The 27,466-nt window shown below is 41.5% G+C and overlaps 2 protein-coding genes across 3 annotated transcripts; one reads left to right on the top strand and one right to left on the bottom strand.

The window, feature by feature from the left end:
* Positions 1-98: 98 nt before the first annotated feature.
* Positions 99-26,888, bottom strand: OOSP1 (oocyte secreted protein 1). Its single transcript, XM_084771814.1, has 7 exons — positions 26,628-26,888; positions 21,153-21,200; positions 17,057-17,151; positions 5,841-6,022; positions 4,263-4,360; positions 911-1,009; positions 99-427 (listed from the first exon to the last, which is right to left on the bottom strand). Exons 3-7 carry the CDS (start codon positions 17,118-17,120, stop codon positions 295-297), a joined length of 576 nt encoding a protein of 191 aa, XP_084627940.1. The 5' UTR covers positions 17,121-17,151; positions 21,153-21,200; positions 26,628-26,888; the 3' UTR covers positions 99-294.
* Positions 17,992-27,466, top strand: LOC311591962 (oocyte-secreted protein 3-like). 2 transcript variants are annotated; one of them, XM_084771807.1, is made up of 5 exons: positions 17,992-18,395; positions 21,415-21,593; positions 23,802-23,899; positions 25,597-25,680; positions 27,221-27,466. In XM_084771807.1, the coding sequence occupies exons 1-4, from the start codon at positions 18,320-18,322 to the stop codon at positions 25,667-25,669; spliced, it is 426 nt and encodes a 141-aa protein (XP_084627933.1). In that variant the 5' UTR covers positions 17,992-18,319; the 3' UTR covers positions 25,670-25,680; positions 27,221-27,466. The 2 variants fall into 2 exon arrangements, with proteins under 2 accessions (XP_084627933.1, XP_084627932.1); XM_084771806.1 differs by having other exon boundaries at positions 18,254-18,395; positions 25,572-25,680.

Here is a 27,466-nt window from a genome sequence, read left to right as displayed (position 1 = left end):
AAACAAAATACTACAGTAAAAAGCTTTCAAGAAAAAGTTATTTATGAGCATTGGGCTTAAAATTATGCACATTAGTCCTCCAATAATTAGAAACAGCATTAATGGAAAACTTTTATTCCTTAATCAGAAGCAGCATTAATGGAAAATTTTTATTACTTAATCAGATTCTATACAGTTAAAAGCAGGGAGAGCTCCTTTTCTAAAATGAAAATATACAAAGGTCACATGACACGTGTTTTAAAATTGCAAATTAGTCTCTTTTAAAAAAAAATGGATAGGAAATCATCCAAGCATCTACATTATGGAAAAATGGAAAGCTGATGAATTCTGATCCATGAAGCTAGATACATCCTCCAGCCTAAGCCTTCCGCCTCCGGAGGCCTGGGCCTCCTCGTAGACCTGGTGGTCTTCATTTGATGTTGAAGAGCTGAAGAGATAAAATATGTCATCAGAGGACAGTGGTGACAACTATAAATGTGTGTTCAGGAAGAAGGGTATCCAAGTGTCACTGCTTCTTTTGGGGGCCACCAGTTGGTAGATCTCCACAAAGGTGCTGTCCACTTTGAGGGCAAGCCTCCCCCACACACACTGAGTTCACCTTCTCTGAAGACATCCTTACAGACACACCCAGAGGCTTGTCTCCTATGCTCCAGTCTTCAAGTAAGACCAACTATCATAGTACCCAAGAGGGACACCTCTAGTCCCTGTGGAATCTCTACTGACAAGTGACAGACTAACAGGACTGCTGTCATTACTAACAATATTAGCAAGCACAGGAAGGCCTGACCTAGAAGCAGTTTAAGGACAATGTGGCACTAGTCAAACAAGACATGTCTTTGACTGTTTCCTTGGCGTATTTTAAGTCGTGCCTGACAAAAGCTATAAAAGCAGTAGTTTGGTGTGTCCTTACTTTGGCAGCATTGTAAAAGTAGCTTCCTCATTTCTGAGTTCAAGAGGATTGTCAGTGAAATCTCTTCTATATCCGGCTTCACAAAAATGAGGTTCGTGCCTAAAAATAAGGGAGGAAAAAAGAAAAATAGCACACCTTAGAGTTTAGAAGGTTGTGCTCAAAGCCAAATTCCAGTGACTCATAGATGCACTGATTCCAAGCCATTGAGCTGGGCATGGTGGTGCATGCACTCAGGGAGGCAGAGGCAGGCAGATCACTGTGAGCTGAGTTCAAGGCCAGCCTGGCCTACAAAGACCACTATCATCACTAACAATATTGACAAACACAGAAAGCCCTGATCTAGAACTAGCACAGCCAAGGCTATAAAGAAAAACCCTGTCTCAAAAAAAAAAAATCAAACAAACCAACAAAACAATAATGTTGAGCATGGGTCCATGCTCAGATTTCATCATTGATCAACCAACCAATGATACCGGGCAAGAAATTCAATTTCACTGTGCCAGTTTCTCACATGAAAATTGATACCATAGAATCTACTTCACTATGTTGGCATAAATACAGACTTATCAGTCAAATGAAGTGCTTAAATCCCAGCTGCAGTGGGCAGTGGTTAACATAGAAACTCCCAACTGATCAGGTGAAGAAAACAAGTGTCAGAAGACTGTTTAGCCACAAATGAGTCATTTATATATCACCATGATATGCTCATATGTACATACACATGTATGTGTACACACACATACATGCACACACATACACGACTATAAAGGAAGAGGCTATGGAAAGATGATAAGAGCCAAAGGTCAGGGAGGATCAGAGAGAGGGTCTCTGAAAATGACAGGACCTCTGTACTCATGACATTATACTACCTGTGGTTACCTTTGCAAGACCTGGGGAAGTTCAAGCTAAGTCACATGATGTCATGGAGTGGGAAGAAGTCTAAGAGCCCTCACCTCTGAGGAGCTATGAAGAGCTAATGACATCTGGGAGAGGGAACCAATTGGGGTTGGTTGGTGCGTTGGTTGGTTGGTTGGTTGGTGGGTTGGTTGGTTTTAAGGTATTTGGATCCTGGTAGCTCAATCACACTCTGGTGGATGACCCCACATCCATGAGTATATGAGTGACACAAACTGAAGTTGATGAATTACTTTCTTAAAAGTTAAAAAGAGAGCACAGTGTTGGGGAATGAATAAAGACTGGAAGAAATAAGGTGGGACTGAAGATGAGCATGATATAAATACATTGTATGCAATTCTCAAAGAATTCATTAAAATATTGCATAAAATATTAGATGCTATGGTGGGTATGTCTCTTTGTGTAAAGGGACATGCAGAATGGCTCTTCAGTAATTGCTTGAATGGAAAATAAATTTGTTTTAAAATAAAAATTTGACTGTGTCCTGTCATATGTGGATCCTGAATTATACACACATGACATGAGTGCAGAAGTACTACTATTTGGGTAACGAAAGCGTAATAGTAACTTTTATTCTCCTGGATTAATTGTTGTCTAGAAGGCTCACTGCCTCCTTCTGCTAACCTAGGCCTGGTCCTGGAAGTTTCTAACCTCTGTACAACCTAACCTAGGCCTAGAATGTTTTCAGCCTCTGAGACTTACTGCTTAGTAAGCTCACTCTTTCTTCTTCTTTCTGACCTCATATCTGCCTGGTTCAACTCTGCTGTTCTGGCTCTAACTCTTCTTCCATCTTACTGATTCAATTTGGCATCTCTCAGCCTGGAATTGCTCTCCTTGACCTCAAACTAACTCAGCAATCTGCTCTAATCTTTTGGTTTCTTCTCATTTTCTGGCTCATTCCATCTTCACCTGAATTCTCTCTCTGCAATCCATCTCTCTATTACAGTCCTGGTTTAAAAAAAAAAAAAAAACTCCCTGCTCTCTCTATACGACTGTCTCTTAAGTAGCTTCTCTTTCCTCTTTCTTCTCCTGAGAGTTGGGTATATCCTATTCTGCCAAATCATCTCTGATTTGTCCCCTTTTCTGCCACTCAATTAGTTATCCCTTTCAAACATGGGTACTTCCTTCTACAAACCCTACCTTTGTTTGGGATTAAAGGCGTGTACCACCCAGCCTGGACCTAAGCTTTTCTTTATCTCATACTTGCTCTATACCAGGCTGGCCTTGAACTCAGATCCATTTGCCCGTCTTCTGGATTAAAGGCATGTTTGTATTCCAGCTGAATCAAAAAGATCTAGAAGATCTTTGGCTGTGATCTCTTGCCAAAACAGCCATATTCTGAAATAACGTTCCTCTATAAAAAAAGAGCATTAGCAGAAAGTGGAACAATAGAGGGCAATGGGGTAAATATGGTCAAAGTATATAATACACTTGAATTTACATATACTTATGAGCCCTTTTACTATGTGGAATAAATTTAGGCTAACTGAAATGTTTTTAAGTGGACCTGGAATGGTGGTGCACGCCTTTAATTCCAGCACTCAGGAGGCAGAGGCAGGCAGATCTCTGAGTTTGAGGCCAGCCTGGGTTACAAAGTGAACCCAGGACAGCCAAGGCTACACAGAGAAACCGTGTCTTGGAAAAAAAATGTTTTTAAGTGACCATAAATAAAGTAAGGCAATTAGAATATTCAAGTGATGAGGAGGACTGCTCATTAAAAATACAATGTCCCAACTTACTGACATTTACGTACAAAACCATCTAAAAACGAACTGATTTGAAATACCTTTTTAAATGTCCTTTGAATTATTTTAACCAGAAAAGTTTAATAGATTGTCCCCCCACCCCAAACCCCACCCAGTTTACCATAACTTTAAGGCCTGTCAAAGTTGCTAATGGCCTATACCTTAGACTTTCTCAGATGGATCAACTAACAAGGTTGAAGCTAAATCTCATCATAGGGGTCTGATTTGACTCTGGTCCCTCTCCATATGGCTTCATCCCCACACAGCCACGCTGCATGCTGACCTTAGTTGTTCTGATATATTTCTGCAGCTTGCTTGCTTTTTCTTTCTTTCTTTCTTTCTTTCTTTCTTTCTTTCTTTCCTCAGGAAACTAGAATCTGGACTTTACTTTTAAAGCAGCCTGGCTTGATTAGCTGAGTGAGACCTGTGAGGCTCCCAGCCATTCTGATACTAGCTTTAGAAAAGCAGATGGTCCTCTTTCCCAGCATCCTAACACTCTAGGAGACAACCGTAATTTTGAAGACTCGGGATAAAGAGATTTATATTCCCCTTAGGCTTCCACCACCACACCTATGCCCAAGACCATGGCCACCCTGGGTTGTGTGATTTAATATCGAGGGGCTTGAGTCTCTTATCTAAAGGGTCAGGGTGAAGCTGAGGCCTTAAGCAGGTGCCTGGCACATGGAACTCACTGACGCAGAACACAGGACAACGGCATTGAAACTTGCGAAGTATTGTTTCTTGGGATATATGTAAGTATAGTCTGAAGCAGAGTGAGGTCCTCAAGAGCCTACAGGAGCAAAGAAAAAATTAAAACCTGTGTTATTTCACAGAGCTGAGGAGACTTCATGGAATTTTAACAAGAATTTATAGGTACTTCAAGTTCTCAAAGAGAAAAGGTCATTTTCCAACAATTATTCATGGGAAGCAAGACCATTTTTTTTAATTTATAAGTAAAATATATTTAATTATAAAAATTCTTAACCTAGATAGAACAGCTAAAAATTATAAATAAGTTCTTTTTTATTAACTTTTAAATTTTTACATATACATTTATATTATTATACCTATATAAAATAAAATATACACAGCAAGAAGAACCACAGAACATTCAGGAACTACATTCATGTTACATTCACAGTGTTTTGGCTGTGGAAGCAGGATTATTTTCTAAATGAAGAGATGAGTTCAATCTGGTACACTTCCTGGATGTAAAAGCTACATAATTCTTGCTTATTGAAAAGAGATCAAATCCTTAGTTCATGGTTTTAAAATCATGTGCTTACACCTCCTTTCCAGAAACACAGGAGAAGGTGAAGTGCTGCTTATTACAGAGAGCACTAGCTTTCAGATCAGGTGAAACTCATTTGGAATCCATACTTGTGAGACTTTCATTTAAATGATCAATTCTGGCTGCTTGTTTTGTCTGAGACTGGGTTCATATAGTCCTTGAACTCTCCAGGTAGCCAGGTTAGCCTTGAACTCCTGATGCTTCTCCTGCCTCTGCCTCTCCAGTGCTAGGATTGCAGGGGTGCTGCACCATGCCCAATTTCTGTGACCTTGAGGATCAAACGGAGCCTTGTGCACCCTAGATGGGCTGTCTAGCAACTGAGATACATAGATACAGCCCAGCCCCTGTGCCGTTTCTTAAAAACAAAAGACCCATCACCCTGAGGGAGTTCCAGGTCTCATCAGTTATCTGACTGGAATGCTAAAGCATCTGTAGGGTCAGTCACAGCTGGGTTCATCACAGCCCAGTGTCTTCTTTCACACAACAGCCATTCCTCCAAGGGGACTTAATAAACACTCTTGTATCTCACATGCACTGCTCCATCTAAAATTTCCTTCCTGTGTCACCAAATATGACAATCATCCCAACTTGTTAAAGTTGTGCAATTATCTGAACAAGTAATGCTACAGCAAAGTTTATCTGACTTTTATTTTTTTTAATCAACTCAAAATCCAAGTTAATATTAGACAAAGATTATGCAGAACTAGCCTGTCGGTGCCCCACCCCAATAAGGAACTCTGAAGGCCTTTGTGAGGTTTAACTAATGTTACTCTTTCCACCTGAAGCTAGCCAAATAGTTTAGAAAACTACTTTGTGATGAATAGAAAACTGTTCTCACCCCTCAGTTAGCAACTTAACATTCTTTGTCCTGGATGTGACTGTTAAAGACATTAACCCAGCTGTATGACAAGTAGAAACTTTATGATTTTCATTTTGTGGATACAAGGAAGAGACCAAAAACACTAGTATTTCTTCTTACTTTTTTGACAATGCCACAGGAGTCAATACTGTAAGTAAACTCATAGCTATCATTTGGCCAGACGGTGGTCACAGGGCAGCCAATTCCTAAAAATACTTCATCATATTCCATATATATATTGTGAAATAATGTAGGCTTAATCCTCAGATAGAACCACTGACCAGCACATTGCAGATGAATGACTAAGAAAGAGAAAGGAGGAGAACATTTCTGTTAATAGGCTGTATGTCAATCATTGCAGAACATTTGAGCAAAGCTAGGTACTTCATGAGTTCACCCCTTAACAAAACAAAACAGGTAAAGAGAGAAATGAGTCCGTAAAAGATGTTCACCTGTTATTACTTCATCCCTAAGATACTCACATATACTATCTACCAAAGATATTTTTAGTGAATCTGTCACGGGGAGATCAATACAAATTGAAAGCATTTTTTAAATCTTCTAATTCTTCTTTTATTAATTTATTCACATTACATCTCGATTGTTAGCCCTTCCCTTGTTTCCTCCTATTCCTTCCTCCCTCCCACTTCCCCCCTTCTCCCCTCCCCTATGTCTGTGATTGAGGGAGACCTCCTCCCCCTATATATGCTCTTAGAATATCGAGTCTCTTCTTGGTAACTTGCTATCACTCCTCTGGGTGCTGCCAGGCCTCCCCGTCCAGGGGACGTGGTCAGAAAAGGGGCACCAGAGTTCGTGTGAGAGTCAGTAAATCTTCTAATTGTATTCTCTGAAGTTAATGGTTTTCTTAGGACAAGCCTCACTATATAGGCCTATCTGGCCTGGAACATTATATGTAGACCATGCTGGCCTTGAATTCACAGAGATCCACCTGCCTCTGCCTCCCAAATGCTGAGATTAAAGGTGAGTGCCACCTGCTGCACCAGGCTCAGAGCAAACATATTATACAGCTGGGACATAAGAGCACATCTTGATTAGAACATATATGAAGTACAGAGCATGCCCTGCACTCTGCCCACTCACACTCCTCTAAACTAGCCCTTGTTTTCATTTATTTATCTACAGTCTCATGATATATGAATGGAAGCACCAAGAGTTGGCATAGCAATAAACACTTGTCACAAAAGTCAAGTCCAAGTGGATCAAAGACCTCAACATAGAACTGGAAACACTAAATCTAATGGAAGAGAAAGTGGGGAAGAACCTTGAACGCAGTGGCACAGGAGACAACCTTCTGAACAGAACTGCAACAGCTCGGGCTCTAAGATCAACAATTAATAGATGGGACCTCGTGAAACTGAAAAGCTTCTGCCAAGACAAAGGACACCGTCAATAGGACAAAACAGCAGGCTGCCGCATGGGAAAAGATCTTCAACAACCCTATATCTGACAGACGGCTAATATCTAAAATGCATAAAGAACTCAAGAAATTAAACACTAACAAACCAAATAACCCAACTTAAAAATGGAGTATAGAGCTAAATGGAGAACTCTCAGCAGAGAAATCTCTAATGGCCACGAAGCACTTAAAGAAGTGTTCAGCATCCTTAGTCATCAGGGAAATGAAAAGCCAACAACTCAGAGGTTACATCTTACATCCCTCAGAATAGCTAAGATTAAAAACTCAAGTGACAGCACATGCTTGGGAGGATGTGAAGAAACAGGAGCATTCCGCCATTACTGGTGGGAAGGTAAACTTGTACAACCACTGTGGAAATTAGTCTGGAGGTGTCTCAGAGAATTGGAAATAGATTTACCTCAAGACCCAGCTATACCACTCCTGGGCATATACCCAAAAGATGTTCCATGATACCACAAGGACATTTGCTCAACTATGTTCACAGCAACTTTATTTGTAATAGCCAGAAACTGGAAGCAACCTAGATGTCCCTCAACCTAAGAATGGATAAAGAAAAATGTGGTGCATTTACACAATGAAATATTATTCAGCTATTTTGAACACACATCATGCAATTTGCAGGCAAATGGATGGAACCAGAAAATATCGTCCTAAGTGAAGTACCCCAGACCCAGAAAGACACGGATGGTATGTACTCACTTTTAAGTGGATATTAGCCATAAAATACAGGATAACCATGCTACAATCTACAGACTCTAAGAAGCCAATGATGGCCTCACCCAGAAGAGGAAATAAAATAGACATTTGGAGTAGATGGAGAGAGGCAACTGAGTGGGAGAAGGGATGGGGAAAGGACCAGGAATGGGGGTCAGATGTGGGGAGAGCAGGGGGCAGGGGAACCAAGAGAGAACAGAAATTGGTGAGTGGGCATCTCTGGGACAGGGAAGGCTCCTGGGTGTCTATGGGGGTGACCCTATCTGAGACGCCTAGCAGCAGAAGCTATGGAGCCTGACGTTGCCACCTCTTGTGGCCAGGTGGGACTTCCAGTAGAGGGATGTGAACACCCACACACCCATAAAACCTTTGACCCAAAATCTGTCTTGCCTACAAGCAGTGTAGGGATAAAATTGGAGCAGAGATTGAGGGAATGGCAAACCTGTAGCTGGCCTAACTTGAGACCACCCCATGGGAGAGCGCTAATCCCTGACACTGTTAATGACATTCTGTTATAATACAGGAGCCCAGCACAACTGTCTTCTGAGAGGATTCATTTAGCAGCTGATGGACACAGATGCAAAGACCCACAGCCAAACAACAGGCTGGGCTCGAGGAGTTTTGTGAAAGAGTGGAAGGAAAGATAGAGGGAGCCAGAGGGGTCAAGGACACCATGGGAAACCCTACAGAGTTTCTTGGGCCCATCAGGGCTCACAGAGACTGAACCACCAACCAAAGAGCATGCATGGGCTGGACCTAGACCCCTCTACACATATGTAGCAGATGTGCAGCTTGGTCATCATGTGGGTTTCTTAACAATGGGAGTAGGGCAGTCTCTGATTCTGTTTCCTGCCTTCTGGATTCCTTTTCCCTAGCTGAGCCATTTTGTCTGGCCTCAGTAGGAGAGGATATGTTTAGCCCTGCTATGAACTGAGTCACCAGGGTGGGTTAGTACTCCTCAGGTACTGAAAAGGAGAGGGAATGGGGGCAGGGGAGCATTATGGTTTGGCTGGGAGGAGAGGAGGGAGGGATCTGGGATCAGGATGTGAAGTGATTAAATAAATAAATGTAAAAAAAAAAAGAAAAGAAAAAAACAAGTATCAAAAGAAAAAAACTTTTATAACCCAGTAATCAGGTGTGCATGAAATCTGAGAGTAGATAAATACCACATTTCTCCTTTTAACTCAGACTATCTGGAGAAAATATCACACACACACACACACACACACACACACACACACACACACACACAAAATGGGAAAGGGGCAATTCCAAATATTTTATCCTAACATAACTAAAATAAAATGAAATTGTAAATATGTGCAATTGTGGTTGTCAAAGATTAAGGACTGGAATGAGGATGGCAATGTGGTGGTGCACACCTTTAATCCTAGCACTCAGAAGGCAGAGACAGGAGGATCTCTAGGAGTTCGAGACCAGCCTGAACTACATAGAGAGTCTCAGGACAGACAGGGTACATAGTGAGACCCTGTCCCAAATATACAAATATATGTGTATAAAGAAGAATGGGATCACTTCTTAAAACACGAAAAGCATTAAAATGAAGAAAGAACAACACAGTCTGTCCTCACAGTGATAGAGAAGCGCTGAAGTCTGGTTGTGATTATATAAACACCTCAGTGACAAGTGTTATTATTGAGTAAAACTGAGAAAATGGCATATTGATCTTTCCTGTATTACTATTGCTTGTGTGTTTGTTTTGTTTTTCAAGACAGGGTTTCTCTGTGTAACAGAGCCCTGGCTATCCTGGAACTTCCCTTGTAGACTAGGCTGGCCTCAAACTCACAGAGCTTGCCTCTGCCTTCCAAATGCTGGGATTAAAGGCATGAGTGACCAAACTTGGCTCTCTATTACTTTTTACAAATAATTCTGTAATGGTAATTATCTAAAAATAAAAAGGAGTTTTAAAAACTGTAAGGGCTTGATTTACTTCACACATGGGTATCCAGTCACCTGTGAGCACCAAATATTCTAAGGATGAAAAAAAAGGCAAGATTTATTTCTTCTTAGAAGACAAAACTGAAGCCACAATATCAGAAAACCAAGCAACTGGGTCAGGTCTCAGATGTGCCTACCCTATGGCCCCACAATTCTTTTTCTAGGAAGAAGAGATGGCTTAATGGAAAAAGGCACTTGCTGCCAAGTCTGACCACCACATACATGCTTTGGGTGCACACACACACACACACACACACACACACACACACACACGCACGCACGCACGCACGCACAGGGGGAGAGACAGAGACAGAGAGAGACAGAGAGAGAGACACAGAGAGAGAGAGAGAGAGAGAGAGAGAGAGAGAGAGAGAGAGAGAGAGAGAAATAACACTTTAGAAGTCCTAACAATAAGAATAGAAAAAAAGTTGCAATGTATTCATTCAATGGATTACAAAATAGTAATTAAAACGAGCCAATGCTACAAATATCTTTAAATAATGCTGTGCAAAATAAAGCTGTAGAATGAGCTTAAAACTTTAGATGCCGGCAAACCAGACTTCTGCTTCTGTAAAGCTGAAGCACAGTTATGAACTGTGCCGAGGACCAGCTGCCTAGAAGACACCGAGGTCAGAGCCAACCACACAGACTCCTATTCTAACTCCCACTATTACACCAAGTAAACTTAAGCATGAAGCAAGTCAATGTAGATTTAACAAGTCCAGATAATGAGGTAGTGGATGCCAATACAATTCCTAGAGCTGTCTTCTTTCAATAGCTTCTAATACAAAGAAATAAAACACATTGATCAATGAATTAAAACTCTTGCAACTTCCTAGCATCAAGACTGGGTTATCTTGTTGAAAGTAGTTTGACAAAAATACATAACTTTTTGTTGTAATTCTAAACTTTAACACTAAGAGTGTACACTCATATTTAGGAGATCAACCATTATAGTTTGCTTGAAGTAAAAGACTTGTTGGTGTTTAAGCTGAGGAAATTGGATCAGTTAGTCACATTACTACAAGGAGCTGACCTTCCCTCTCAGACAAGGCCAAGGAAGGCTAAGCCCATGTGAAGACTCCTCTCCTAAATGCCACAGGAATTCCTGAATTCTTGTACATTTTTATTCTTGATTATTCCAGACAGGATTTCTCTGGGCAGCCCTGCTGCCCTGGAAATCGCTCCATAGACCAGGCTGGCCTTAAACTCAGAAATCTGTCTGTCCCTGTCTCCTGAGTCCTGGATTAAAGATGACCACATTGAAAGTGGATGAAGAGAGTGAACTAGGTAGGAGACTCTTTTGGGAGGGAAACAAATGATGTGGCGATCAGAAGTGGGACAGCAAAGTGGAAGGTGAGAGAGTTTATAGAGAGAGGGGAAACTGAGTGGCAGCATATCTCTAGTGGAGACCTTTGACAGTGTAGGCTCCTGGGAGGAAGGAAGGGTGACTAACTGAGAACCCTAGCTCCACAAGAAAAACAACAGGGCCCATGGGTGCTTACAGAAACTGAAGCACCAACCAAAAAGCGTGCATAGTCTGGACCTAGGCCCCGTACACATAGGTAACTGATGGGCAGCTTGGTCTTCATGGGAGTCCCCTAACAAGCGGAAGCAGGGCTGCAGGGCTGCTTCTGACATGGACTCTGTTGCCTGCTATTGCATCTCTTTCCCCTTGCCTGGCCTCAGTGGAAGAGTCCTGATGAGCCTTGAGGTGCTGGGGTGGGTTGATATGGGGGTGGGGGGGCTCCTCTTTTCTGAGAAGGGGAGGGGGAGAGGGGATGAGGGTAGGAAGGTGGGGCCAGGAGGACAGGAGGGGGGCTTCAGTCTGGATGTAAAGTGAATAAACAAATTTTTTTTTTAAAGAGTCATGTACCACCACGCCCAGCAATTCCTACGTTCTTAACAGCCCGTGGGCACCTCTGTGCTTCCTAGGCCACTCCACTATATCTAACTCACCTCAAATATTGAGTCCCCAGAACATGATGTGTTCCGAGAAAGGTCAAAAGAGAAGGGGAGCTAGAGAAAGAACTCAAGTTAGAACAGTGTCTAGTCTCAGTAGAGTTGTGACATTCTAAGATCATGCATCTGAAAAGAGACCAATCCATATGAAAAATCCACATCCCTCAGCACATGTTAAGACATTCCAGTTCTCATATCAAATGGCTGAGACACACTTAAAGAAATGCTCAACATCTCTAGTCATCAGAGAAATGCAAATCAAAACAACTCTGAGATTCCATCTTACACCCATCAGAATGGCTAAAATCAAACATTCAAGTGACAACACATGCTGGCGAGGATGTGGGGAGAGAGGAACACTCCTTCATTGCTGGTGGGAATGCAAACTAGTACAGCCACTTTGGAAATCTATCTGGTGCTATCTCAGAAAAATGGGAATAGGGCTTCCTCAAGACCCAGCTATTCCACTCCTAGGAGTATACCCAGAAGATGCTCCAGCACACAACAAGAAAATTTGCTCAACCATGTTCATAGCAGCCTTATTCATAATCGCCAGAACATGGAAACAGCCTAAGTGCCCCTCAGTAGAAGAATGGATAAAGAAACTGTGGTACATATACACTATGGAATACTACTCAGCTATTAAAAACAAGGATTTTCCAAAATTTGTGGACAAATGGATTGAACTAGAAATGATCATAATGAGTGAGCTAACCCAGAAGCAGAAAGAGTCAAATGGTATATACTCACTTATTACCGGACACTAGCCCAAGGGACAGGTCCATGAAAGTCTGCACCTACCAGGAAACGGGGATAGAGGTGAGGACATCCTATTTAGACTCTAGATGAGGAAAATATAGAGGATAGGCAAGTAGGGGGACCCAGAGGGTCCTAGAAACCTACAAGAAGAACATTATGATGGCTAGATCTGAGCCCAGTGATTCTGCTTGATCTAAGGCACCATCCATGGACAAAACGGGCAGTCATCATCAAACCCCTACCCAGATCTAGCCAAGGGACAGAACATTCTCCACAGCTAAGTGGAGACTGGGGACTGACTTTCACAGGATCTCTGGTGCCCAATATTTGGCCATGTCCCTTTGTTGGGGAGGCCCAATGGCACTCGGAGGAAGGATAGCGGTCTACCAAGAAAAGACTTGATACCTTAGCACCATATTCAGGGGGAGGAGGTCCCCCACAGCCACCGTCATAGGGAAGGGGGATTGGGGTGAAAGTGGGAGGGAGGGAGGAATGGGAGGATGCATGGGATGGGATAGAAAATGAGATGTAATAGGAATTATTTTTAATTTTCAATAAAAATGTGTTATTATTAAAAAAAAAAGCCATTCCAGTTCTCCAAGTCACATGTGATACCTGTCCAGTCATCAGCATAGGTCCCCATAAAGTGAAGGAGCAGCAGGAGCAGCAGGCCCAAGAAAGACTTCATTGCTCAGACTGGAGATCAAACCCCACAGAGGAAACAAGAAACAAGCAAGCCTAAGAGGCCTTCTTATAATCAGGAACAGATGACCCCCCAGTTGGGAGTAATTAACTAGCGCCTTTAACAGTGCACACGTGCCACTAAAGCACCATCAGTTCTTCCTCTAAAATGCAACCCTTTACTTAGGAATTGGAGAACCAGAGTGAACAGGGCAGAAAACCTGCCACTGGAGTGTTCCCATAGCACACGTGAAACTCCCACAAAGCTCTCACCCATTACTGCTGAGGGATGAGACTTCTGAACCATTCGGTATAGAGTGATTTTATACACTAAGGTGTACTTTCCTGAAACTCCCTACCATCCCAAAATATCTGCATCCCCATATCTGCACACTAAAGGAGTAGCTGAGAATATAATTGTCCCGAGTAGCTCAGATTGCTAAGACTCAACACCCTGAGATCTCACACACTTCCACTCCTTCCCTCCGCTCTGCCTCTGAGCATGGCTCTCAATCAGATTCACCTGCTGAGTAGTCTTTGTAACACACGATGGCTGGATTACAGCCATTCTTTTTTTTCTGATTCAACAAGACTGGAGTGGGGCTGGGAATTTACATTTCTAAGTCCCCAAGTGACACTGATACTATGCCCTCAGAATCGTTGGGGCACAGGGACTTGCCTTCACAGAGTATGCTGTGTTGATGCTCATAAGCATGGTTTGTTGGCAAACTTAGAAAAAAAAACATTTGTTAAATATGCTATCCTTTCTCCATTGAATAGATTTGGCTTCTTTGTCAAAAATCAAGTGACTATATGTGTGCAGATGCATATCTGGGTCTTCGATTCGATTCCATTGATCAACCAGCCTATTGCAGTGCCAGTACCGTGCTGTTTTAATTGCTATTGCTCTATAGTACAGCTTGAGATCGGGTATGGAGATTCCTCCTGAGGATCTTTTATTGCATAAGATTGTTGTAGCTATTCTGGGTTTTTTGTCTTTCCATATGAAGTTGAGAATTGACCTTTCAATGTCTTTAAAAAATTGTGTAGGTATTTTGATAGGGATTGCATTGAATCTGTAAATTGCTTTTGGTAAGATGGCCATTTTTACTACGTTAATTCTCCCGATCTACGACCAAGGGAGATCCCTCCATCTTCTCAAGTCATCTTCAATCTCTTTCTTCAGGGGCTTAAAGTTTTTTCAAACAAGTCCTAGATATTTTATATTGCTTGTGGCTAACATGATGGGTGTAGATTTCCTAATTTCTTCCTCTGCATGTTTGTCATTTGTATATAGAAAAGCTACTGATCTTTTTTTTTTTTAGTTAATTTGTGTCCAGGCAATTTGCTGAAGGTGTTTATCAGCTGTAGGAGTTCTCTGGGGGAATTTTGGGGGTTACTCAAAAAAACAAACCACATATCACCTGGGTACCTTGTTACGCAGCAGGTTCTAACTCAGAAGTGGGGGTCAGACCCAGAGCCATTGCAGCTGTAATAAATTCTCAGGTGATGCCAATGAGTCTCTCTGACTGCGTTTCAAGGAGCAGGGCCTGAAAGTAATTTACACCACATAGTTCCATACCTTTCTTCCACAGGTGATACCTCTTCAAAATGCAAAGTTAAAATCTCACTATGAACAGCTTGAGTGCATATTTGAGTGCTGGGAATGTGGCTCAATGGCGGGAAACTTACTTACTTTGTGTACCTAGAAGTTTGATTCCCAGCACCCCAAAAAATCAGATTCAAGCTCATGCTATTTTTCTCTAGATTTTATCATCTTAGATAACTGGGAGCTTGCACCCTGGGACCAATTTCTCCCCTTTCTTTCACTGCTTTTTAAAAAATTCTTAATACAATAAAGATGTATGAATCCAATCTCTAATTTCCCTTCTGCTTAAATTTATATTACTTCTCAATTTTTAAAAATCAGGGTACTGGAGGCTGGAGTGATGACTCGGTGGTTAAGAGCACTATGGGAGGATGTGTGTGTACGGGGGGGGGGGGGGTTGCATTTTTTAATCAAAGTATTTTTATTTTACTAAAGGGTACAGTGTCAAACTGCCATTAAATATTTATGATTGTGACCATAGTTTAGCACTGCTCTCAGATTTCATCAGAGAAACTCTGTTTGCAGTGGGCATTGGTCAATGCAGAGACTTAGTTACTTAGTCAATGTGCTGAGAATGAGTGACTGTTAATGGCTTAGCCCTAAATGGGCATCTATATCACATTCTCCAAGGTTCAAAGAGCATCTCTGTAGCAATTACCCCTACATGTACAGTTTTTCAAGGATCATCACATAAGAAAGACAGAAAGAAAGAGCTGGGGGGATGAGGAAGGATGGTGTAAAATGTCCTCCAGACATGGCATAGCTGTTGCACACAGGAACTCACAGTAGGAGTGGCTATTTTCAGGATAAACTGTAAAAGATGGGGTCATCCAACGTACAAGGATGGAAGAGGGGCTCATAAAGCCCTACCCTTCCCTCAGGAACAATGGGCAATTAATAGTTGCTGGAGGATGTTCTTCAGGGATGTCGCCAGTAGCACTGTACCCTCTTTCAAGTAAATAACCTACAGATTCATTCTCTGCAGATATCGCTAATGAAATTCAGCGGGACACACACACACATGCACACGCACAACACATAATATAAAACTGTCTAAATTAATCTGTACATCTACAATATATTTCTGTGTGAATATGCACACACAGTACACATTTATACAGCATATATGTATCTATACATACACATGTACACTTCACACACATACATACCTCCTGGAAAACTTTTTAAAGTATAACAATATCTATCACTAAGGAATATATTAGATAGATCCTTAGGTTTATGGGGTGGGTTGTTGTTGTTTTTGAGGGGGGTGTTTTGTTTGGGTTTTTGTTGTTGTTTTGGTTTGGGGTTTTTTGTTTTTTTTGTTTTTGTTTTTTGTTGTTGTTGTTTTTTTTTTTTTTGAGACAGGTTCTCTCTGTGTTAGCCTTGGCTGTCCTGGACTCACTTTGTAGACCAGGCTGGCCTTGAACTCAAACAATCCACCTGCCTCTGGGTCCCGAGCGCTGGGATTAAATGTGTGAGCCACCACGGCCAGCCTAGGTTTATGTTTTTAACAAGTTTTGTACATGCATTTTGGATGATTTCATGGATTTTCTTCCATTTTTGATTGGTTTGGTTTGGTGTGGTTTGGGGTCAGGGGACTAAAACTGGGTCTTACTATGTAGTTCTGGCTGGCATGGGACTGCTTGTGTGGACCAGGCTGCCTCCGATCTCACAGAGATCTGCCTGCCTCTGCTTTGGCTTCTGCTTCCTGAGTTCCAGGATACAATGTGGGGCCACCACACCCAGATAATGGGACTTCTTAAAGCTATCTGGTTAACAGGACTTGGTCCCTTTTCTGCCTCAACGTACTTAGATGTCAGGTTTGCTAAACCTGGTTTAACTTCTAAGTTATAGTGAAAAATTAATGACATTTTCAGATCTATCTATCTGATGCCTCTCAAACTATCTCTGAAATGGAGAAAAACTGAACAGCATAGTATAGAAGGTTTGAGCAGGAATTTGCATGTTTGAATTATAATTTTATTCTAGACATGCACAGAACTTCTCTTTTATGCCACAATAGTCTTTTCATGTGTGTTAAACTGTTTTTCAGATAAGTCATCAGGCACTTCTCATAATAGACTTCCCAGGACATTTCCACATGCACATTTTTTGTTAGTTGTGTAAAAAAAAAAAATGTAACACTAGCATCCTGAACATGTACAATACTAGTGTAGACATTAACAAACCTCTTTACTTTATCGACTTAACCTGAAGAAAACTTAGGACTTCTGTGGTCTGTTGGTTTGAATGAGCATGGCCTCCACAAGCTCATAGATCTGAACACTTGGTCCTCGTTGGTGGAACTGTTTGGGAAGGATTAAGAGAAGAAATATGGCTTTATTGGGGGAAGTGTGGTCACTGGCGGAGGGCTCTGAGATTTCAAAAGACCATTCCCAGTGTGTTCTCTCTCTCTCTCTCTCTCTCTCTCTCTCTCTCTCTCTCTCTCTCTCTCTCTCTCTCTGCCTCATAGTTGTATCTCAAGATATGAGCTCTCAGTTCCAGCTCCAGCACCATGTCTGACTACCTGTTGCCAAGCTCCCCACCATGATGGCCATGGCTCTTCATCTCTGAGGCAGTAAGCCCCAAAGAAATGCTCTCTTTTATACATTGCCTTGGTCGTGTTCTTTTTTTTTTTTTTTTTTTTTTAGCACATCAATAGAAGTGGATTTTAGGAATTTTTAAAACCTTCATATTAAACAGACACTCTAAGAAGTACACACCATTCTCCCCAGTACATCCCATGGTGCCTGGAACATCAAAGTCTCTCTGGTGATCTAGAAAGGCTTGTCGACAAGAGAATAAGCTACTAAAGGCTTAGACATGTCCCTCTAGCAAGGACATCATGAAATCACTGAGGAGCATGGGCTCTCTCAAGGTTGGCTTAGAAACGGTCAGGAATGGGGCCTCTGCTGGCCTCTCCTTCCTAGGTTGGTAATAGTGACCCCTGCTAAGTCAGCTCCTACTACCAACAAGGAATTAACCAATTAATGAATTAACCAATTGAGCTAATATGTATCACAAACATGGGGCACATGGCTTCAGCCACAGATGACAAAGGACATCATTGCGTCAGAGTCAGTGGCATTCCTAAATTTAATCCTAGAACACCAAAAACTAGCCAGCAAATTGTTCACCTCATCAAGCATTTTGAGGCCTTACAACAACAGACGGTTCAAACGCACTTCATAATGTGTGGCTGTATTCACTCAGCCAACACTGTATTTTTCTAGCCCAGATGATAAAGAAAGGCTCAGGAGCTGGAGTGGATGGAGTCTTAAAGGCTTTTTTGTTTAGATTCTTTTTTTTTTCCCTTGATTGATTTTTTTTTTCTGTTTGTTTGTTTTTTGTCCTTTCTAAATTGGGCTCATTGAATACATCTGAGTACAGCTTCAGGTATAAAAACACTTCCGGCTTGCCAGTCCCTCTCAACTACCCCATACCTGAGGAGGACCCAGCCCAAGGTCTGACACAATGAAGGCCTTTGTTGTGTCAGGACTGCTGCTGCTGCTCGTATCTGGGATGTGGAGGTGTTCTGAACAACAGTCAGGTATCAGAGTGGGCCCTGACTGGAAATGGTTTCAAGGAGTAGTTCCTCAATGGCCATTAGCTATGAGGCTCTTGGTTTCACGGGGATTATTGTCCCATCTGAAGAGTTAATGACTTAGTAATTCCTAGCCCTATATGTTATCTCCCCTTGGATTACTAGAACATTATTGGCCCAGCATACAGCTTTTACAAATTTAATTCTCATTAGCCCATGACTTGTCTTCTCAGAGTTGGATTCCCACCTCTCCCTCCTAACACCCTCAACCCCCTATACACACACTTCTTCCTACATAGGCACTCTTTGATTTTCTACCAGGTCACCCTTAAGCCATCTGTTTTTCTGTATGAGTCCTTCTTCCAGCTGCTTATTGGTCTTTTCAAAGTTTCCTACCTGCATTATTCAATCACACATTCTTTTTTTTTCTTTTCTTTTTTTTTATATTTATTTATGTATTATTATGTATATAATGCTCTGCCTGTATGTATACCTGCAGGCCAGAAGAAGCATCAGATCACATTATAGATGGTTGCAAGCCACCGTGTGGTTGCTGGGAATTGAACTCAGGACCTCTGGAAGAGCAGTCAGCACTCTTAACCTCTGAGCCATCTCTCCAGCCCCAACCACACATTCTTAAGTAGCTTTCCTTATGTAATCGTCTCTCTTGCCCTCCCTACATCATGGTACAATTCTTTTTAAGATATTCAAAATAAAACTTTCCTAAGCATTCCCGTGTTGTCCTACAGCCAACTCAGTGACACACAGACTAGCCTTCAACATCCCATACAGACTGACCCCAAGCTGCTCTCAGAGCCCAGGATGAGTAACAGTTTCCCAAACAATTTAGCAACCTTGTTTCACCACTGGTGTGGTATCCCGCTCCCTAATGAGATACCAGAAGAACTAAAATTAGATTCAGGATTACCGGGGCAAAGGTTAAGAAACAGGCCTACAGGAGATAATCTAGCCAGCTGCAAAGAAGAGCACTAAGACAAAATGGGACGGGGCTCATTTAAAAAAAAAAAAAAAGCTTCAAGTCCTGAAGACCGCCAGAGATTCAGCTCAAAGGAGTCAGCATTTTTTCATACAAGCTGTTATAATGTCTCAGAAGGAGAGCTGATTGTGAGTACAGGTCTAAGAAGAATGCGTGCAGTATTTGGAGGACAAAGGGGGATTCCTGGAGGCAATACGGTTGCTGTGCGACCTTAGGAATAATACTATCATTGCTTACAGGAAGGATGGGGTGTTAGAAAGCAGGAAACACTCCCTATTCTTTGGCTTTATATAAGACAAAAGGATAATTGTGCAAAACGCCTGTTGAAAATGTGATGGTCCAAGCTGATAAAATAGGACCAAAACAAATAAAACATTTTTTTTTAAACTGGAAAAAAATTTACTTGAAAGTTAAAGGGCTAGACAGGGAAGTGGAGGTTTCTGAGATGGTGGAGAAGGGGTGTAAATAAGAGGACCCTTCCATCAATATAGGGCAGCTGTAAAGAATAAAAGAAACGAGACTGGAAGCAGTGAGCTCCTCTGAAGAGCTGCTGGGGTCACCCCGGGAAGGGACAGTGATGGAGCCTGAGGTACAGCCATGCAGAGAAGTAGATGGGAGGTCAATTTTGGAAGCAAACGTGAGATGACTTAGAGGGAGACTGCGTGGGAGGAAGGGAAATCGGACCAGGAACTAGATCCTAAGTCCTTTGGGCCTCAGTGTTGGGTGGGGATGGTGCTATTGATTGGGATGGGAAACACAAATGGAAGCAAAGGGGAAAACCTGAGCTCCATATAGAACATATGCATGCTGGGAAGGACTGCTTCACCTATCCTTTGTATAGCTGATAGCTAACTGGAGACCTGTCCTAGAGCTCGGGAGAAGAGTCTAGCAGGGGTATAAATTGAGCATTCTGATCGCCAGGGTGATGCCATGTAGTGGGCCAAAGAGCAGAATGTTCAGTCTCAGCTCTTTATTAATTCCTGGATCTTGAAAGACTCATATCTTCTCTTCCCCACATGAAGTGTGTGTCTGCTACTATTTGGCACACAGCCATGGCCTGAAAATCAAAACTTGGGGTTTTAGTGAAGTATTTTCCAGGCGAGCTCGGATCTCCAGCACCCACAGAAAAAGCCTGCAATCCCAGTGGTAGGGAGGCAGAGACAGAAGAAATGCTGGGGTGTTGGGCAGCTACTCTAGCAAGGTTGGCAGGCTCCAGGGCCAGTGAGAAAACCTGTCTTAAAAAATAAGGGAGGAAAAAAAAAAAAGAGACCCACCAAAGCTCCAAACAAAAAGTCCTAATTAATAAAGTTAGATATCCAAGACTGGGGGCAATAAAATCCTGACCTGATGACTGTACCCTTAAATCTTAACAAGTAATAAGGAAAGCTTCTACCATCAGATGGGGGAAAAAAGATTTAAAACAGAAATAGTTGATTTACATTTAAAAAATAAGGGAGCAATTGAGAAAGATGTACAACATCTACCTCTGACCTCTATGTGTACATATATAAGCATGCAATTACACACACACACACACACACACACACCACACCACACCACACCACACCACACCACACCACACCACACCACACCACACACCACACCACACACACACCACATACACCACAACACACACACACACACACACACACACCACACCACACCACACACACCACAGAGAGGGGGAATGGAGCTTAAGTTTTACAGAGACATCAAGGATTGCTGAACATCGCAGCCAACTTTAGCACCCTGATAAAAGTACATACCTCTGTTTCCACTCTAAATAGCCGCTATAGTTAACCTCAGGGGAACTTCTAAGTGTTTTGCAAGTTGATTCCATTTGAGGGATGCCCATGGGAAGTAGAGAAAAAGAGAGTCATATCATGAAAAGAATCATCCTTTCTTGCATCCCTAAACTCTATTTCTTTTGGTTAAATTGGGTCTTCTTTTCATACCCCCTAATCTGGCTCAAAGTTCTTTGCTATGTACTGAGGTGGAGCAGCTGACTGCCTTTTCTTCTTTCAACAGTTTTGGTGAAATGCAATTACCACAATCTCCATGTTATAGCTAAAAGGACACTGTTTTATCAAGATGAACTTGTAGACCCCGATGAGTTATTCCTCGGGACAGGCTGCAAAGCGGTTATCCTGCGAGCAGATGAGCTTGAGTTTATTTATCCTATCCATTTCTGCGGGATTGTTGTAGAGGTAAGAGAAGGAACTGTTTTTTCAAGTGTTGTTTTCTTATTCTTATCTTAATATGTATGTTTCACCGATGTTGCAGACCTAGTTAGTGCCTTAGTCTAAGAGTAACACAAAGGATATTTTTGCCGTTTCTATTCATTCACCAGAGACTTACTGTGTAGAAGATACTTGGCATTAATAAGAAAACTAGACTTTTCTATCAAAATAAAGTAATGTTCTATTGATATGGCACACATATTATTTTCATATGGTTTTCTTACACACCTAATTCTACACGATCAATTCTCCTTCTGCTTTTACAGAAGGAGGGATCAAGGCATGAAGGCCAGCCATGTAACCAAACACACGAAGTTAGTAGATAACAGAGCACGGGTCAGACACAGGCTTGCTGATGCCTAGTCTAAGCCTCTTGCTTTGTCCTGTGATGACTCTTGGATGAGCAGAATGAAATGAACAATGATAAGAAAAAAATTCATAGACGATATCCCTAGTGAAGTACCCTATTGTACTTGGCTGATAGATCTGTCTCTGTCACTAAACCATAGATTATTCCTGAGTATAACTTGCACTCCTTCTCCTTAGAGTGGTGCTCAGTGCCCAGGCCTGGGGATAACAGTGGCTCAGTGTCCAAAGGAGGAAAACAGAGGTGTACTCTCTTGATCAAAATTGTTCCCAGAAAGTTAAGGTGCAAGAATGATCTGGAATGGTCCTGAACTAGAAGTAGACTTAATTTGTTCACTTTCAATTAATATATATGTATTATGTGTGTATGTATGTATGTATGTATTTATCATTGAAACCAATAGTGCTTGAGCATCTGTAAGAAAAACTGAAAGTAGAGTTAGTGTGTGGAGTTCAAGCACAGCCAAGGTAAATTTAAAACATTCCATTGATCTTGTCTTAATTTGAATTGCTCTAGTCATGTAAATAAGTATGGCCTTCTAGGAACCTAAACTTCATGTCATGAGCATGGAATAACCTAAACAAACCGACATGAAGATTTTCCAGTTTTCTCTGCCTCATAGTGAATTGTCTTATCTCACCTTACCCACAGCAAGATGTCAGGTGCACTTGATTTGTTCCCGTGCACCCATCAAAAGAAATCCAAAGGCATTCTGAGGTTTTTAGCAGCTTAAAGCAAGTGCCAAATATAAATCCCCTCATAGAAGTGAAACCAGTAGTTATCAAGTGGGGACTATCCTCTCCACAGGGGACACTGGGCAATTTGGGGAGACAACATTGATGCCACTATCCAGAGAGCGGAGGATGCAACTAACATCTGGTGAGGAGGGGCAGATAGTCAGCACTTGCAGGCACAGGCCCCCTTACACATAACAGAGAGCTACCTATCCTAAAGTGCAAGCGTCACGGCTAAGAAACTAGTCAAAATATACTGATCCCCTCTTTTTACCCATTTCTCTGGGCATTTTCTACAATGGATGCAGTCTAAAATGCAAACCAGTTTTAATAGTATCTGTCTTACCTCTTGATGTGAAAGATGGATAAGATCAGTCTTTCAGACCTTGGCAACCACATGAATCATCCATCTTACAGGACACTCTGTGACAAGGTACTGACTTTGGAACTTCTCTATGAACTGCGGTCATACACCATATCTAATGTGATCCCAAAAGCATAAGTAATGGAGGATTGAATTGTTACTTGAGACCAGTATGGCAAAATCATTGGATTTGTAACTTATTTATGAAATTCATGTGCATTTCATACTCAGGAAATCCAATTGTCAATATAAATACATCATTTTTAGTTAACAATATTCCTTCTGATGTGCTTTTAGAAACTTGAACATCAAAAGTAAAAAGCCAAATACTGTGTTTGAAGTCAATAGTATCAGAAAGAGATCTCAGATTCCTTCAACTAGTTTCTTCATCTTTTAAATCTTTATAGAGCAAGTTTCCATCTAAGAAAGAAATACTTCCTGGAACTTTGATTTGAAAAGCCTAGTGGAAAAGCTTCAGGGATAATGTGACCAGCCTCTTGCCAATTTCATTCACAAGTCATATGTCAAGTGTGTTGCTTCATTTTCTGTTTGCTAAGTGCTTCTGCATTGCAGAGAGAACTTTAAGCACATTAATTTGGGCGCTCGTCTTTGTTTCATGGGATGACAGACTGGCAAATGATTTTCTTTTCAATGTCTCACTTGAATATATTAAAACGTGTTGTGACTTCAGAGATCTCTTATCTTAACAGATGGTGGCTGATAGAACTATTCTTTACAGCTGGCTGACCTATAAACCCAAGAATAAACCTATTTCTGCTGAGCTTCAGCTGCAGTGCGTGATTCCCAGGTCAGTGAAAAAAAAATCCCCATTGGTTCTTTGGTTCGATTCCAACAGTTCTTGGCCAAAACATATCATTGCTTGTCCACAAACTTTGAAATTCATGACTTCTTACGTAGCTGTGTGTCTGCAACATGTCAGTCTATCTTAACCTCTACTGCAGTCCCTACTTAGAGGCCAAAATGTAGGCCGAGAAAGCGGCACAAGTCACAAAGCCATGAGCAGGTCTTCTCTGTTCATCTATATACTCTCTGAGAGGTTATCAGAGCATGCTGCCAAGCCAAATGTATCACACCAATGTTGGAACACAATAACTATGAAAATTTCTTAAGTACACAGATTGGCTTTGACCTTCTGAACAATCAAAAGGCCCCTAGATGGGCCTCGTGGCAGTCAGGTAAAACCAGCTATTCAGGAGGCTAAGAAAGACTGACCTGTCTAGCACTACTCAGTGAGTTCAAGGCCAGCCGTAGAAACTGTTTCAGTATAAAAGGAGCTCTACAAATGGAGGTCAGTGGGAGAGTACTTGCCTAGCAATCACAAGGCCCTGAGATGAATGCCCAACACTGCAAGATACACACACACACACACACACACACACACACACATATACACACAGGGGGGAGGGGGGAGAGAAGGAAAGGGAGGGAGAGAGGAGAGAAACAGAGACTGAGACTCTAGGTTATTTAAAGATAATAGTTCAGAAAGTCAAATAAAATTAATTTCACCTTCTAAGTTTGAAGGCAACTCAGTAATAGATGATATAGAAGACTAAGCATTTTTAAAACCTTAAGACATCTGATTTAAGCAGCAAGTTTATAATTCCTGAAGTAAGTTAGATAAGAATATGGCTGAGTCCTTGCTAATGACACTGAGCTCTGAGGTATGCTCCCACAGCATCTGTGAGCCCCAGACTGGAATCCTCACCATCAACTCTGTATTCAATGTAAATACCATGCCAACTCAGTGACAGAAAATTAGACACAAACACATTAAATGATTTTCCAGATTCACATGGCCAGGAAAGTCCCAGATTTAAATTTGTCAAAATGACCTGAAAATACTGTTTGTTTGTTTGTTTGTTTGTTTGTTAACTATGCTTTAGTGCCCTGACCTGTCTAATGAGTTTGTGGAACTCATGCTCCAAGATGACTCGCTGACATAGACTGAAATGACAGTAGTCAGGGTCTGGAGAGATGGCTCAGTGGTTAAGAGCACTTACTGCTCTTCCAGAGGACATGGGTTTGGATCTTAGCATACACATCTGTCAGCGCCAGCTCCAGAGGAATCTGTCACCCCCTTATGGAATCTGTGGGCACTGCACTCAGGTCCACACACATATACGAACATAATTTATTAATCAATACAATCTTTAAATAAAAGTAATCAGACTTCATTAGCTCCTGAAAGTGTTTTTTTTCTTAACTGAGAATAATTTCTATATCCATAAACTTATTAGATCTCAATATAGGATTCTGAGTGGGTCTGAGGATGTCGAACAAAAATTTCACAGCCATCTTAGAACTATAAGAAGGTAGGAAACACACTAAGTTTTTACATCAAAGCTGCTGAATCACTAAACTGTTGGGTTGAGGCTAGCGTTCAAGCCCAGGGTTGGTGACTTTTAGGCCTCTTGCTGCTTCTAATTCCTATTTTTATTGTTTTGTTTTTCCTGTGAAAGCCCTTCTGTTTTTGATTATCTACAGATGGGCATTCCTGCTCAGTGCTGGTTCCAGGTACAATACAGACTTTGCCATCGTTGTGGCCGTGCCCACTTAAAAGATAACTGGGTAAGAATACCTGTAAGGGGCTACCAAGAAGAGACTTGATACCCTATGAGCACATAAAGGGGAAGGAAGTCCCCCTCAGTCACAGTCATAGGGGAGAGCAGTAAGGGGAAAATGGGAGGGAGGGAGGAATGGGAGGATACAAGGGATGGGATAACCATTGAGATGTAATAAGAATAAATTAATAAAATAAAATTTAAAAAAGAATCCCTGCAAGGGCCAAAAATTAATATGCAAATAATAATTCATGGCTTAGGATCAAAGCAAAAAATTATCCATTACATTTAGTGTTTGTTTGAGAAAGACCCTACATTTATCTCAACCACGTACTTAGTGGAAACGAGTCGTACACAGTCACTGCACAACCTGATGAAAGACTACAGAAGGTCCAGTTTCATCACCCTCTCTTCATTCTTGAGTGTCTTTCCTTGACAGTAGTATTTCACGTTACAGCATTTGAAACTGAACATCTGAATCTAAAGCCAATGTCTGTAATGGAAGAAGGGATAGAAAAGCTCTGAACTTATCGATTTAAAACATTCTCAGTTGGGCGTGGTGGTGCATGCCATCGAACCCAGCACTCAGGAGGCAGAGGCAGGCGGATCTCTGTGCGGTCCAGGCCAGCCTGGTCTACAGAGTGAGTCCAGGACAGCCAAGGCTAAACAGAGAGACCATGTCTTGGGAAAAATTTTCTCTTTGTGTCTTCTCTCTCTCTCTCTCTCTCTCTCTCTCTCTCTCTCTCTCTCTCTCTCCCTCCCTCCCTCTCTCTCTCTCTCTCTCTCTCTCTCTCTCTCTCTCTCTCTCTCTCACACACACACACACACACACACACACACACACACACACACACAAAGGCAAATGTCTTAAGATTGAAGGTAGCCATGAACAGAACTAATATGAGCAAAACATTTATGATTTACCACTGGGCTGAAGACCTGTAGCTTACCTACCTGCTTAGCTGACCTACTTGCTTTTCTGGCAGGCTCCGGTGCTGGGATCCCAGGAACTGCTTGCTGGAGTAGGGGGCTGGGATAATGGGATGAGTGGCAAGAAGGAAAGCTGGAGACGATCTGTGTGAACCTCTGGAGATGGGGGCAGGGAGGGAGGAAAGGCACGGCTCATGGTCGGCTACAGAGTTAGGGGTAAGACTGAAAGACTTTGGAGTAGTGGAGAGAGAGCGAAGATCTGCAGTTAGCCTACCTCCATTTAAATTTTTTATTTATATATTTTTTTTTATTTAAAACAACTTTTAAATTTAAATATATTTTTATTATGTTCTTCCCCTCCCCCAAATCCTTGGTCACAATTACCAATATATAAGGTTGTTATGTGAAGAATTTTTAGAACAGTGATATAGATATATAAATATTTAGATATATAAATATTTAGATATATAGAGATAGATATGAATCAATATTGCTATTACTATTACTCTATGAAAACTTAAATTAAATTAAATAGGCCCAATAATGAAAGAAAATATTCTTGAACCTTGGGATCCCAAAATAGCAAATATCAGCTGCTGAACTTTTTTTTTCCACAGTCAAAACCTTTTTATGGGCTGAAGAATCATTCTCTTCCAAGACTTCTTCAAGCATCTTTTCACCTTTGACTGACCATGGCAGCAGAAAGTTTAAAACATATGACATGGCCTTTGATATTTACATATTTGCATGTTTTAATTTATTTTAATATACTGACCCTTTGTGATACCTATGTAAATAATCTATCAGGACTTTTAACCTTTGGTGTAACCACAATCTATAAATAAAACATTTTATTGTGTGTA

Source organism: Acomys minous, assembly GCF_964271855.1.
Source record: "Acomys minous genome assembly, chromosome: 2".
Lineage (NCBI taxonomy): Eukaryota > Metazoa > Chordata > Mammalia > Rodentia > Muridae > Acomys > Acomys minous.
Note: the sequence above shows the minus strand (reverse complement) of the source record. Positions and strands in the feature narration are given on the sequence as shown.